The sequence below is a fragment of the Cydia pomonella genome, chromosome 16 (genome assembly GCF_033807575.1).
Source record: "Cydia pomonella isolate Wapato2018A chromosome 16, ilCydPomo1, whole genome shotgun sequence".
NCBI lineage: Eukaryota > Metazoa > Arthropoda > Insecta > Lepidoptera > Tortricidae > Cydia > Cydia pomonella.
The window spans coordinates 4,179,712-4,194,672 of NC_084718.1; the positions used below are offsets into that span (position 1 = coordinate 4,179,712).

At 39.1% G+C, this 14,961-nt stretch overlaps 1 protein-coding gene across 2 annotated transcripts in view; it reads left to right on the forward strand.

Annotated features, from left to right (window-relative positions):
- Positions 1–375: 375 nt before the first annotated feature.
- The window catches only part of LOC133526254 (sarcoplasmic calcium-binding protein, alpha chain), a 28,217-nt gene continuing 13,631 nt past the window's right edge, over positions 376–14,961 (forward strand). For both annotated transcript variants that reach the window (XM_061862795.1, XM_061862796.1), the window contains exon 1: positions 376–514. In XM_061862795.1, the coding sequence (XP_061718779.1) occupies positions 463–514 (52 nt within the window). In that variant the 5' untranslated portion in view covers positions 376–462. The remainder of the gene's footprint in view (positions 515–14,961) is intronic.

Here is a 14,961-nt window from a genome sequence, read left to right on the forward strand (position 1 = left end):
TTTGGCTTAAAGTACTGGAATCCAGGTCACAAAATTCCAAAAAAAAACAAGAATTTGATACAATTCTAGGGATTGACAGGGCATATGATGGCGCCATCTGTTTAATACTTCGACCGGCCAACCCCATTGACGAATTTCGATTTTCCCGGTAGCCGCCCTGTGCGGAAAGAGAAGAGTCGTGGAATGTATGGGGCCTAATACATTCCACAACTCTTCTCTTTCCAAACAGACTCTATGAGAATCGATTGAGAAATGTAACTTGTAGAGGAGAACAGTCGAACAGACTTACGAAAGCATTTTTGAGGGATCATACTTTATACTGGCAGGTCAGAGACAACAAGCACGTTATAAAGCGATGGGAACAACTGCCCAGCATTGGTAGTCGGTTGGTAAACGCGCAGTGCAGCGGCGCGGCCAGTTGCCTCGCGACCGCCGCGCCCGCCGCCCGTCTGTGTTGCCATAATGGCGTACTCGTGGGACAACAGGGTTACGTTTGTGGTTCGATTTCTTTATGGTGAGTGAGATAAAAAAATGTTTTTCGGTCTTAATTTTTTTGTTTTTGTAAGTTTAACGATGTTTCAGTGTCGTAAGAAGTGATGACAAAAGTTCAGATTAGTTTCTGTTTTTATTATTTTTGTACTGTTTTAGTTCTAGCTTGTGTGTTTTAGTAAAACTGCATTAAACGAAGTCAGTTTGGACATTATAAAAATTAAATAATACAATTTTTATAAGTAAGTTTAAGTTTTTATACTGGCAACACAACTTGCGAGGTTTAAAGTTATAGCCATATGCCGTTAAGTTTGAAACAACCAAGTGCGAGTAACAACGTTGATATATTGCAATGAGATTAGGTCTTAATCTTTAGTTACCTAAGTGTATTGTTGAAACTTTTAAATCCTTCAAATACTTACTAATCATCATACAAATCTCTCAATCCTCTCTCATTTACCACTCCAAATTTAAGTAAAACACATATGTTGCACTATTTACGTACAAATAGGTAGCTGTGGATGCAGCTGTAGTTGATATCCTAGTGCATATACAATAATATACATCCTCAAGCGTTTCAATGATACCTATCTGGTACAGAGCTGCTGGTAAAGTTCAAAGTGAGTTTTGTTCCGTCCAGTCTCTTATTGGATATGATTTCTGAAACGCTTAATCGCTTTTCGCTCGCTCCTTTAGTTCCTTTATTTGACCAAAAACCACCAAGAAAGAAGTTGTTTTTAGATGTTGACCACATATTTAAAGCGGTGATGGACTGTCGAATCGCTGCAGTCAAGACCTTGATCCCAGATAGCTGTCTTCAACCATCATCACTCCAAATATTAGAATACATTGTTACTTGTTCCCGGTACTCAAATGCCATTGTGTTTGATTAATTATCGAATTAGATGGACCATTAAGGGAATAATTGGCAGTTGTGGCTTCGTACTATGTTTACTAGCCACACGTTTACTGCCAGGGCAGGCGACCCTGGTCTAGCGGCCAATTGTAATAGTAATGTTGACTATTAGTTTGTAAAAGGACTTTAGGAACAGGTCTTTAGGATCAGGCCTAAAAGCGATTGCAATGATAGACCTTTACCCGACTAGATCAGGAGATTTCAGATTCAAAACTCATTGCCCTGTAAGCCACGGTTAAGCATGCGCTTCCTTTTCGCGAACCAGATCGTATGTATTTTGAACTCTTTTCGTGGGCCGAATACCATGCACAGGTGTTGTTTGGTGACTCCTGCCTCCTACTCTAGATCAAAACTACCAAGGACAATACACGCTTTTGAGATAAAAGTGCATATAAAAGCCCATAGAGATAAGTCTGCACATACAGGTGGGATCTATGAACAAAGTTGTCCCGGTGGCCTTGAACTGCCGGCGTATTTTTGTATTACAATACGATATATCTGTCGACGGGTGTTGGGAAATGTTACGAAAGTAGCCCACTCCAATAATATCTAGCTCTATATCTATCTATCGATACCCTGCACGCATTGTGGTGCCAATGGACCGTATCTTCGGAGTAGTAGAGGTTATTTTTGAATTAAGACTTTAGGAACTTTGATTGTTGTTTTGATTAATTATCTTAGAGTGGTAAACATGTTGAATAGACGACTGGAATTCATTAAAATACAGCTGTTCTTTGAAATGGAAGTTTTCAACTTGTGGGAATCTTTACTAAAGTATTATTTTATGATATATAAGAACACTTAGATTATGCTTTAATGATACAAGATTAGCAGTTACCAGGGTAATTAATTTCATATCATGTATCGAAAAATATCGCAAATTAATTAACTAAGTTCTCAGAAGTTTATCTGACTACACTTTTATTCGTATTTTTTTATTAATCCGCGGAACCTTTTATAATTTTGACATAGGATTAATAGAAACAGGATTTCATTGAAAACCTATGATGGTGCTAGAAAATTATCCAGGTATTTTAACTTTATTGCTGGTTCTAAACTCTTTCAAAGTTCCGAACCACACCCGAAATAACTTGCAAATAAAACTAGATTTAACTGAGTCAGCCTAGACACAAATTGCGAGAAATATTATTTTAGAACGTTATTTACAAAATGGGATCAGGAATCGTACATGATATACAGCATATAAGTATACAAACTAACATAGCTTGCCAACACGTCTAGATTACAGTCGTCCAGACTGCCACTTGATAGATTATTGAACTGACTGATGACGCATCCACAATATGGATAAAATTTGTTAGAAAAATCTACTAAGAATCGCTGTCGCGATGTGGTGCTATGAAAAAATTCGAGTTATGGCGCTGAAGGACTGTGAAGGACAAATAATCATATCCGGAGGAACTCGGCATCATCAAACAACTTCCGGATACTTATGAAGAGAGAATATCGATATGCGGCGTCTCCTCTGTCACTGTCAAGTGTTACATACAATGGTCTAACAGATGGCGTTATAGCAAGCTTGAACGCAACTTGGTAGAAACCTACAGAGTTTCAAATGTCAGTTACTACTATAAGTAGGCATCGGAGTTTTTATCGCACGGTATGACTAATAGCGAGCTATGGAGTCGATATTAGCAATAAAATTCAACTCATATTCATTAATTTATTTAATTAGGAGAGCCTGGAGAGAGTCTGTCTATTGGCCCTCTCTACAGGTAAATAAGGCAACGATCAAAAATATAGACTACAATTCAGTAGATAGAACTTCTATCTATGTATACTTACTACAATAAACTTTGGTTTGGTTGAAGGACTCGAAAATGTGTTGGGACACATTCGCTCCCAAATCATTCAATATTATTGGCACGGGCAAGGGCGGCGCCAGAGGAGACACGGATCGCCTGTTTTCATCCATCGCACCGCTCACCGTCTGCAGGGGCACACGTCCTTACAGTGCAGCGCATAGGACTCCTGGGGCTTCGGGTCGCCCTGCCGAAGACCGAGGCCATCATGGTCCTCGGGCGAACAAGGGGGTGGGGGCAGCTGCCGGAGGGCACCGCAGTGAGGGTTGGGGGTGAATCTGTCCAGGTCAACGCCCACATCAAGTACTTGGGCCTTGTCCTGGACAGAAAGTGGAATTTTGAGGAGCACTTTGCGAGGCTGGCTCCTCGTCTCGTGGGTGCTGCCTCGGCTCTGGGCCGCCTGTTGCTTAATCTGGCGGGACCGAATGCCCCATGTAGGCAGCTCTATGCGGGGGTAGTCCGGAGCATGGTGCTCTACGGAGCGCCAATTTGGGCCGGACGGCTGACGAGACGCGCGAAGGCACTGCTCCGTCGGCCGCAGAGGTTCGTGGCCCAGAGGATAGTGAGGGCCTACCGCACCACCTCCCACGCAGCGACATGCCTCCTTGCCGGCACCCCGGCGTGGGAACTAGACGCAGGGGTGCTGGCTGAAAGATACTGGGCGAGGGTGGAGGCCAGGAGGCGCGGGGAGCCCACAGATGCGGAGGAGGCAGAGAGGTTGGCCCGAGCAGCCGCGGAGCGCCTGAAGCAAAGGTGGAGAGATGCCTTGGAGGATAGCCGTTATGGAACCTGAACCATAGGGGCTATCCTCCCAGTAATGGACGAGTGGTTGGTGAGAAGAAAGGGGGCCCTCACATTTAGGGTAACGCAGGTGGTGTCCGGACACGGTTTTTTCGGGCACTACCTGCACAAAATACAGAGGGAGCCGGGGCCCCAGTGCCATGAATGTGGTGCGATGGACGACACGGCCCAGCACACTCTAGAGGAGTGCAACCGCTGGGCCGTGGAAAGAGTGGCCCTTAGGGCGGCGACGGGGGTTGTAGACCTCTCGCTACACAGCATAATAGCGGCGATGCTGGGTAGCGAGAGGAATTGGGAAGCGGTGGCCTCCTTCTGCGAAAAAGTCATGTCGCAGAAGGAGAAGGCGGAGAGGGAGAGAGAAACGTCTGCTGACGGGATTCCTCTCCGTCGCAGGCGGCAGGGCCAAAGGCAGAGAGCGCATGCTCGCCACGAGCCCTAGGGCCAGCGGGCACTGGACCCGCATTGCATAGACGTCGTCGGGGGGCGGGGGATCACGCGTTTCTGATCCCCCCCCCTCCATTGTGAGGGTGCCCTGACGTTAAGCCGGGGCTGCCGGAGGGCGCCGTGGTGAGTGTCATCATCGATCCCAGTGCGCCCTCACGAACGGCAAAGAGGGTGAAACGCCGGAGTGGGTTTAGTGGGTAGGGCTAAATTCTCCCCCCCTCTTGCCAGGAGAGGGGAAAGGAGTGGCGAGTCCCACACACCGTGCGTAAATGCATTCCCACTCCGTCAAAAAAAAAAAAGGGGCATTCACGCCCTGGAATTAAAATGATCAACGGTTTCCGCGGAATTCCGTGGCCCAAACACTTCGTTTGGAGGTCTGCCGAGATTTTGACAGAAGACTACAGTCTGGTGGTCTGCAAAAATGTGTATTTTCACTAAACCAGTAAGCTACGGTTGTAGGTATTATAGAATTTTTCGCTTGCTTGCACGGGACTCAAAATAAGCATGAGAAAAATAATAGAGGAGTTCTATTCTACTTTCAAGTGATTCTAGTCTTCCTTAACTGTTCCATTTCACCTAATAGGTAATAGCACTATAATCACCGAATACTTGGTTTCTAAATAAGTCCCGGTCCAGTTTCAGTTCCAGGTTCAGGTCCAGGTCCAGGTCCAGGTCCAGGTCCAGGTCCAGGTCCAGGTCCAGGTCCAGGTCCAAATTGAAGTCAAAATCTTGATGTAACTTGCTTAGCAAACATAACGAACACCACAAAACGCCAAACGTGAACTATGTGTCGTTGAAGCGTTCCGTTCTAATCATCATCAAAAGTTCCACTTCGTCAAATATTTTTAATGTAAATGCTTGATTTGCTGATGAAAATACAAAAACCACTATACGTATGCCTTTAAGATTTGAGGAGTTCTCTCGATCCCTCATGAGTCCCATCATCAGAACTCAAGTTTGACAAAAATGTGGCTTAAAAACCTAACTTGCTTAAGTGCTTAACAAACATAACTAAGATGACACGTCGCCAAACGTGAACTATGCGTCGTTAAGGAATTCCGTTCTGACTTCTGATTATCTTCAGAAGTCTCATTTCTAATGACACATTTTTTAATGCAAATGCTTGATTTGTTGATAAAAACACAATAATCACTATACGGATGCCTTAAAGATTTGAAGAGTACCCTTGATTCCTCATGGATCTCATCATCAGAACTGAGTTTTGACAATAATGGGGAGAACCTATTTATTGATTAAGAAAGAATTTTCAAAATTGGTCCAGAAATGACGGAGTTACGGATATGGAATGGAAGAGCATACATTTAAAAAAAACGCGTTGAGAACCTTTTGAAATTCTTAAAGATGAACTAGTTTAAAAACATGGCCAAGGGACGTGCATTTTAAAATAGTATTTTTGAAACCCGATGGGTACACACCGACAGGTGCCATTTGAAAGAATACAATTTAGCAAATTACCTATATAAAGATGTCACCCTACCCATCTAGTTTGAAAAATACTATAAGATGATAAGATTGGTTGACTCTACCTAACATAAGTAGAAATCGCGCGAATTGTCCATATATACGCTTCAGTTAAAATACGCGTGATCTACTTACGTTTATTTTCGAGAAATGACAATACAGTCAAATGTAAACGACGAGTACCTACTTATCTTTACTAAAAGACGAGTAATAAAATTAGTGGTAATAAATTCACTTTATGACTCTGAAATGTTAGTGGGAATTTTTATATCCGCCATGAACCTAATATCGGGCTAGCCTCAACTCCACGTGTTGAAATGTGATGTCCTTTATTGGATTCACCAAATTTTATTGCGTCTTTGACATTACTTACATATTTCTAATCGAGTGCCTAATACTTATAGCAACTGCGAATCTATGAAATATTCAATTTAGAGTGGCATTATATCTACAATGCCTGTTTAAATAATTACATACCTACAAAGCACAGCCGTCTTCTTGGCGAAATTATTTTTTTTATTGAAAGGATAGGTAATTGAAAAGATAATAAAGAAAAAAGATCAATTTACGGCACCTAATTGTATAATAATTAAAATTAAATATGCCCTATGTATTGACTTATCTTTAATTCACATCCAATTTCGTCATTATATTGTATTATTTCATTAAACATTCTAGGACTACATAGTGGCAGTATCGTCGAAATATTAAAGCTTCTTCTGATAAAATATTCATATATAGTAGGGCGGCCGAACGAACAGGGGTATAACCGCGAAAATCGAGGTTCGTCAATTGCGGGCATTTTTCTCTGTCACTCTAATTACGTCTTAGTGAGAGTAAAAGAGAAAGATCCCCGCAATTTGCGAATTTCGATTTTCGCGGTAGGCCCCCAGGTTTTAGGTTACTTATGTCGTCTCGGATTTATCGGTAAGTATGGTATTAATGCATTCAGTATAATGTCCTGAACACAAATAGGTATATGAGATGACAAGCGCAAAAATGGTGAGGGTAGTTACTATATATACACATTGTAAAAAAACAAAAGGATTTTTAATCGTTTTTAGGGTTCCGTAGCCAAATGGCAAAAAACGGAACTCTTATAGATTCGTCATGTCCGTCTGTCTGTCTGATTATTTTTTATTATACATATATATGTCCATTTATTTGGCAAGCCCAAACGGCTGGGCAGTTTTGGAAGCGCAAAAATGGTGGGGGTAGTTACTATATATACACATTGTAAAAAAACAAAAGGATTTTTAATCGCTTTTTTTTATTATACATATATATGTCCATTTATTTGGCAAGCCCAAACGGCTGGACAGTTTTTGACATGACATGAGGTGTGGTTGAATTCGTCAGAATTGTGGGAGTGATTAGCTACATAAATTTTGAAAATGGCGCCCGCAAATGATAATAACGGGCCAAGAGCATGTCGGGCCACGCTCAGTGTAGGGTTCCGTAGTTACTCTTCCGTCACAATAAGCTAAACTGGAGCTTAAAGTATAGTAAATTGTTAACCAAGGGATGAAACGGTACCTTTCACCCGAGTTAAACAAATAGGCAAATTTGCATAATCAGTACCTAATTAAAGTAAGTCTTTTTACTATAAAGGGAAAACTTTTTGCGGTAACTCAAAAACAGCTAAACTGATCATGTCCGCTATAGTTTTCATTTAATGTATTTCTTAAGCTTTACTTTCACGATTTTTTTCATATTTTTTGGACCTATGGTTCAAAAGTTAGAGGGGGGGGGGACACATATTTTTTTTCTTTCGAAGCGATTATCTCCGAATATATTCACTTTATAAAAAAATATTTCTTGAAAACCCCTATTAGTTTTGAAAGACCTTTCCAGCGATACCCCACACTCTAGGGTTGAAGCGAAAAAAAAATTCACCCCCACTTTACGTGTAGGGGAGGTACCCTAAAAAAAATTAAATTTTTAGATTTTATTGTACGACTTTTTCGGCTTTATTGATTTATATATTCATGCCAAATTTCAGCTTTCTAGCACTAACGACCACGGAGCAAAGCCTCGGACAGACAGACAGACAGACAGACAGACAGACAGACAGACAGACAGACAGACAGACAGACGGACATGGCGAAACTATAAGGGTTCCGTTTTATGCCATTTGGCTACGGAACCCTAAAAACCAGACAAGTGCGAGTCGAAACCGCCCACCGAGGGTTCCGTACTTTTTAACCGACTTAAATTTCATAGAAGGAGGAGGTTCTGTATTCGGTTGTGGCTATTCTTTTTTTTTTATGTACGTTCACCGATTACTCCGACACCTGTGGTCCGATTTCAGTAATTCTTTTTTGTTTGAAAGGAGTTACCTCCAAGTTGGTCCCATTTTAATTAAGTTCTGATCTGATGATGGGATCCATTTGGAATTGAGGGAACTCCTCATTTTTTAAAGGCAAAGGTATGGTGATTTGGGTGTTTTCTTAAGCAAACCAAGCATTTTCTCTCAAACATCATGAACTTGATGAAGTGGATATGATGATGATGATTTTTTGATGATAATGATGATGATTTTTTTAATGTAAATATGTTCATCGATTACTCGCCGATACCCGTGCTCCGATTTTCAGCAATTCTTTTTTTGTTTGAAAGGAGTTACCTCCAAGGTGGTCCCATAATATTTTTGGTTCTGAATGTTCTGATCTGATGATGGAATTCACGAGAAATTGAGGGAACTCCTAAATTTTTGTTTATTTCTTACTACACCCACCTTGAAGCTTTTCTGTTTTGCCTTATGGTTGACTGGTATAGAATGCCTAGGCACTAGTGGCATTAAGTGCGCCTGTTGTACTCCTTTTTATGTGCAATAAAGTTTTAAATAAATAAATATTGTCAAATTTTCTAACTAATTTGCGCGATGCAATGCACGTATGTTAGTTTTTCGAGGATAATTCTCCATCCTGTGAACCGATTTCTTTCTCAAATTGTTATTTTATTTGAAGCATGGTATCTTTGGTGTAATCTCATAAAATTTTTAAGTGTAATAACACACGTAAAGTTGGTGAAATTGCAAACAGAATTCGGAAATGTTTTTCCTGTAAAATTTAATACTATGTAAAAATTTCATAATTTTTCTTCTGTAAACTTCGGAAATAAGAGGGGGGGATTTTTTTTCACATTTTCCTTCATAAAACAATTAATAACAACAGGACGGACGGACGGACAGAGTCGCGCCATAAGGGTTCCCTTTGAACCTTTTTGGTACGGACCCTAAAAAGAAAAAGTTTGTACTGTCAACTTTATGACGTCACAGCAACTACCCCAACCATTTTCGCGCTTGTCATCTCATATATTTGTGTTCAGGACATTATACCGAATTTACTCCTATCCGAGATGATATGAATGAAAAGTAATCTATTAAAACCTGTTCCGCCGCCCTACTAGAAAGGATCTTCTAATGACTACAATATCGTGTTTTTTGTCGGACATTATATGTTTTGTCATTTGTTTACTTTAGTTACAATCTTCTTCTTCAACCTAGCGTTTTCCCGGCCTAGCGCCAGGGCCCGCTTTCCTACTTAGGACCGGTCGCACCAAGCTAAATTTTATTGTATGGGAAGTTTCATAGTAAACTGCCGCGACGCGCCCGGTGACTTTAATTAGTTTGTCAAGTGCGGATGGTGCAACTGGCACTTAATCTTCTCCACTTCTTGCCCGGTCTTCGGCTTCCTCAGGTGTGAGGTTGAGAGAACTCCCATGTCCGCTGTCACGACTTCCAGCCAGCGCTTCTTATGCCTACCGCGGCCACGTGATCTAGGGCCTTGGACAGTGAGGTTGAGGCTATATCTATTTCCGACATAGTCTACTGGTCTGCGGCTTATATGGCCATACCATCGGAGGCGACTTTCCTGCAGCTTATCCGCTTCGTCACGGATACTCAGTCTCGTCACTTTATTTACAATAATATATCAAATTTATGAAATATTTCAATTGAATATTGTGTCACGTCCAGGGTCATATTTTCACTTGGCTTAGCTACGGAGCTATGGCCCTAAGTTTAACTTTTTTAGATTTTTTGATTGTTGTAAAAATTAGCCGAGAAATACAGATCTCATACAAATTTTTAAATATCTAGAGAGGATAATGAGCACTACGTTTGTATGAAAAAGCGATTTCACGCGCGTCCTTAAGACCATTGTAAGTTGACTGTGATAACGACTCAACAGTTATTTGTTTTACAAGGGGGAAACGTTGTTGTTTAACCGCTCGTGCTAATATTCCAAAAAAAAAAGATTCCAAAATTGAACCACGAGCATAGCGAGTGGTTCGAGAAGTAGAATCTTGAGCGTTGCGAGGGTTTCAAGGCACGAGGGTTAAACAAACTTTGCCTCCGAGTGAATCACAAAATGCTCACCACACCAACGCGAGGAAAATACTATGAAATATCAAAAAAAAATTAAACCAAAATAAATCCAAATGAACGTAATAAAAACAAATTTCATTCAAAATCATCATTTAAAAGTCAATTCTACCAGCTATCTTAAGGAAACAACTCAAAATTTGCATCAGATTACTTTGCCCCACATGTGGATAAAATGCAACTTTCTTATTAGTTTTTGAATAATCAAGAGGGTCTTTACCAGTTGGTGTGGTGAAAAATAATAATATATATTTAAATAGTAAACTATCTTTATCTACATCTTTAAAGGCGGGAAAATGTATTTCGGCCAACAACAGCTTTCCTGATTAAAATCCGATACGATTACGATACGATTTTCAAGCGTCGATTGAGAAAATTTTTGCTGGAGAACCCATTATATTCAATTAGTGATTTTTTTGACATTACTGTATAATTTATTGTTTCTTATTGATTTTATTTTATTTTATTATTGCTTTTCTATAAATTCTGGCTTGACGATCCTTTTCAGGTGAAAATTTCCATTTAATAATTGTTGCTATCTGGATTATGATGTTATTTTTAGTCATTAAATAATAAATAAATATTATAGGATATTATTACACAAATTGACTAAGTTTCACAGTAAGCTCAATAAGGCTTGTGTTGATGGTACTTAGACAACGATAATAACGATATATATAATATATAAATATTTATAAATACTTAAATGCATAGAAAACACCCATGACTCAGGAACAAATATCCATGCTCATCGCACGAATAAATGCCCTTACCAGGATTTGAGCCCGGGACCAACAGCTTCGTAGGCAGGGACACTACCCACTAGGCCAAACCGGTCGTGAAATTTATTTTTGATGATCACAATATAGATTCATATAAATTGACATGCATGTCATCTGTAATGTAATATGTTGTGTAATAAATAAATCTGAATCTGAATTTAAATAATGATTTTTTGCTGTTTTTTGTATCCGCAAACGACTCAAACTCACAACATAAGCGACATTGACCGTTTCTATCGTCGATTGGCATAAATCTCCACACATCGCAACCGCGCTCAATCTTCTGTGTCAATTATCATTTCGAAACGAAGGTTCCGTAGTCTTGGCATAGACTTACTATTAAATTAATACATCCATTGTCCACCCCGCCAAGTGGCAAGCGAGACCAATTTACGCACCGTTGCGACACTGATCGGTACTGAGCCAAATTTAATTTAATTGTAATAAGCTGATAATTAATTTGAATTAGGTGGTGATGAATATTATGTACTCGTAGGCATAGCAGAATGAAAAAAAAAACTTATGGAAACAGATTACATCGCGTATAAGGTATTTAAAATACGAGTTTTACTGCGTTCGTGGTCAACGGGTGACTTAGAAAAAAAACGTACTTCTGTCAAAATTACAATGTGGAAAACCTACGAAATAATGAAAAAAAAACCTATACATTTTAAGGCTCCATTTCTATAGTTTTATTTTATAAGTAAAACCTCTAACACCACATGTAACACCTCTGGAGTTGCCGGCGTCCATATGCTACGGAGACTGCTTACCATCAGCGGGCCGTATGCGGCCATACGGCCTGCCTGATGGTAAGCAGTCTCCGTAGCCTATGTACACCTGCAACTCCAGAGGAGTTACATGCGCGTTGCCGACCCTAACCCCACCCCCCTCGTTGAGCTCTGGCAACCTTACTCACCGGCAGGAACCCAACACTATGAGTAGGGTCAAGTGTTATTTGGCTGCGGTTTTCTGTAAGGTGGAGGTACTTCCCCAGTTGGACTCTGCTCTAGATTATAGATTATAGATAGATATATATTATAGATTATAGATTTTTGCTTAATATTTTCAGAAGAATGGCTAGCTTTAGGCCCGGTAGAAGTGGTAGAACCAATTGTATTATATTCGATATCTATTGCAGTTTCGATACTGACCAGAATGACGACGGCAGGGGTTTTGCCTATTTCGTACTTCACATCATTACAGAATAGTTATTTGTTTTATAAAGAGGCAAAGTTTTTGTTTAACCGCTAATTGATTACCGGCGAAAGATTCCAAAAAGCGGAATCTTGAGCATTGCAAGGGTTCAAGGCACGAGAGTTAAACAAAATGTCTCCGATTGAAACAAAAAAAAAAATACCACACCAACGCGAGGAAAATACTAACTAAAAAAAATCAACCCAAATCAAATCCAAATGGACGTAATAAAAAAATATCATTCAAAATCATCATTCTACTGATTCTACCAGCTAACATAAGGAAACAAATCAACATTTGCATCTGATTACTTTGCTCCACATGTGGATAAAGTGCAACTTTCTCATTAGTTTTTGAACAATCAAGAGGGCCTTTACTAGTTGGTGTGGTGAAAATGAAATAGTACATTTCGATACACGTGCGGAAATGTCATTCTTCACTCGTCCCGATATCAAGGTACTCGTGAAGTAATGACATTTCCGCACGTGTATCGAACGACGTTTTTTTATTACAGTTGCGAAAAAATAAGAAAAACAACAAGTTATTTTTTTATGCATGTTCTATAAGAAAGAAACAATTGTAAATATAAAACATTGTACAGTCAGCATCAAAAATAGCGGATCAAACAAGGTTTCAAAAGTATCTACCATTCTGTAACAGCTTAACAAAAGTTGACGGTTCTATATGCAGAACAATTAAGACTGTAAAAGATATACTTTTGAAGGTGAATTTTAGAGATTTATCTTTATTTGGAAAAGTTATCCGGGATATCAGATACTTTTGGCGCGTTGTTTCATCCGCTACTATTGATGCTGACTGTACTATTATTACCTAAGTATCGTTATTTATGATTATTTGTGTGTATTTAAATTGTATAAAAACAATATCGAATGTTGCCTTTGGAAACTTTAAACATGCTTGCAGTAAGACGCCTCTTTGACAGGCATTCTCATTCAGACAACTTATTAAAATGGTTTTTCAATATTCAATATTAAAAAATAAAGGTGTTATAATGATGAAGAGGCAAGTAATAAAATATGAAATATGTATATTTTTATTATTCTTACAGTACGTTTTTATGTTTGTTACGACTTTTAAAGGTAACTAACACTAACACTGATCAATAAGTAGTCATGAATTGGAACAAGTATAAATTAAAAAGAATTGAAACGTGAAAAGCACTAGTTCGCGAAAACCAACTTTCCGCACGCTAAACAGCTACGTAAAGTAGCACTTTTTAAGCAACTGTATAAAAAAGTATGTATGTATGTTTTACGTATATCAGATATTGGTCATAAAGTTAGACCATTACCTTTAAATGAATGCTCTCTACCTCTGAGTATTTTATTTGTATTGAAAGGAAAGTTCAAATATCAATATTGAATTAAAGATAATATACGTTCGTATATTTACATACGTATGTGCGTGATAATTTGTTGGCATACTTTTATTAAATCATAGATAAAAAAGTTAAGAATCTGTCTAATATACTATGTACCTTGATAAAGTACATAGATTGTGGCGCATTATGTATACACGCTGCCCATGCACGCAAGGTATTCGGCTGATCATTGATCAAATACTGTCAAAATCTATCATATTGTTTACATTACTTTCAATTTCCATTAAACTCCACATTATCTACCTACATTTCGTTGGCACCAGCTTTGTTGGAAATAAATATGGTTGGATGTTACAATAGTGAACATAACAGTAATAGTAGTTTATTAAACAAGTGATGAAAGGCACCCATTCCTGTCTAGGTAGTTTGGCGCTCGAACACACTGAAAATGGCGCCTCTCACCCAAGTTAAACACTACTTTTAATTTCGAATACGAGGAAAGTAAAATACACGTGCATTTAAAAAAACACAGCTAAGTATAAACTTCAGTTGTATACTTGAGGGTACTTTCAATTAATAATTTAGGTAAACATATCGCTAATTATCGGATGGGGAGTTAATTATCAGAATGGAAATTATACAACAAATCTATATATAACCTAAATTTTAATTGCTTATAGTAAAAAAAGGAAAAAACATACTTAGAAATAATAGTGCTCTAGAGAAACGTAATCTGCACACTTTTTAGAACAACGACCCGCTTTCAGTACCCCTAGTGTAAATTTGATCGACATCATAACGTGACGAACGCGTTTGCGTTCAGTCTCATTTTGTATAGGATTTTGAGTTTCCAAAACGTCCCGCTTGGCGCGCTCTTTCTAAATCCAATACAAAATGAGACTAAACGCAAACGCGTACGTCACGTTTCGAAATCGAATTTATTTACACTAGGGGTACAGAGCATGAGAAATGAAGAAACTTTTTACAAGCGGTAAACGTTTGTATTTAAAAATTGAATAACGCTATATTGATTTAAACCAACACGATTTTCGTTCATAGTTTTAAAACGAATACGGGACTTAATCGCGTAAACTTAAGTTTATTATATGGCCTGACGTTTCGAACGTGACGTTACGCTCGTGGTCACAGGCAGACTGGCGAGGAATTGTATCAACATCTTGCTGCGCGGGTTTTGCGAACTACCCGCACTTGATCTTGATTATTCACTTGTATGGCGTAGTTTCGGCACGCTGCGCTAAACGAAATTTCCGCTTTCCAGCTACATCAAACAGAAAAGT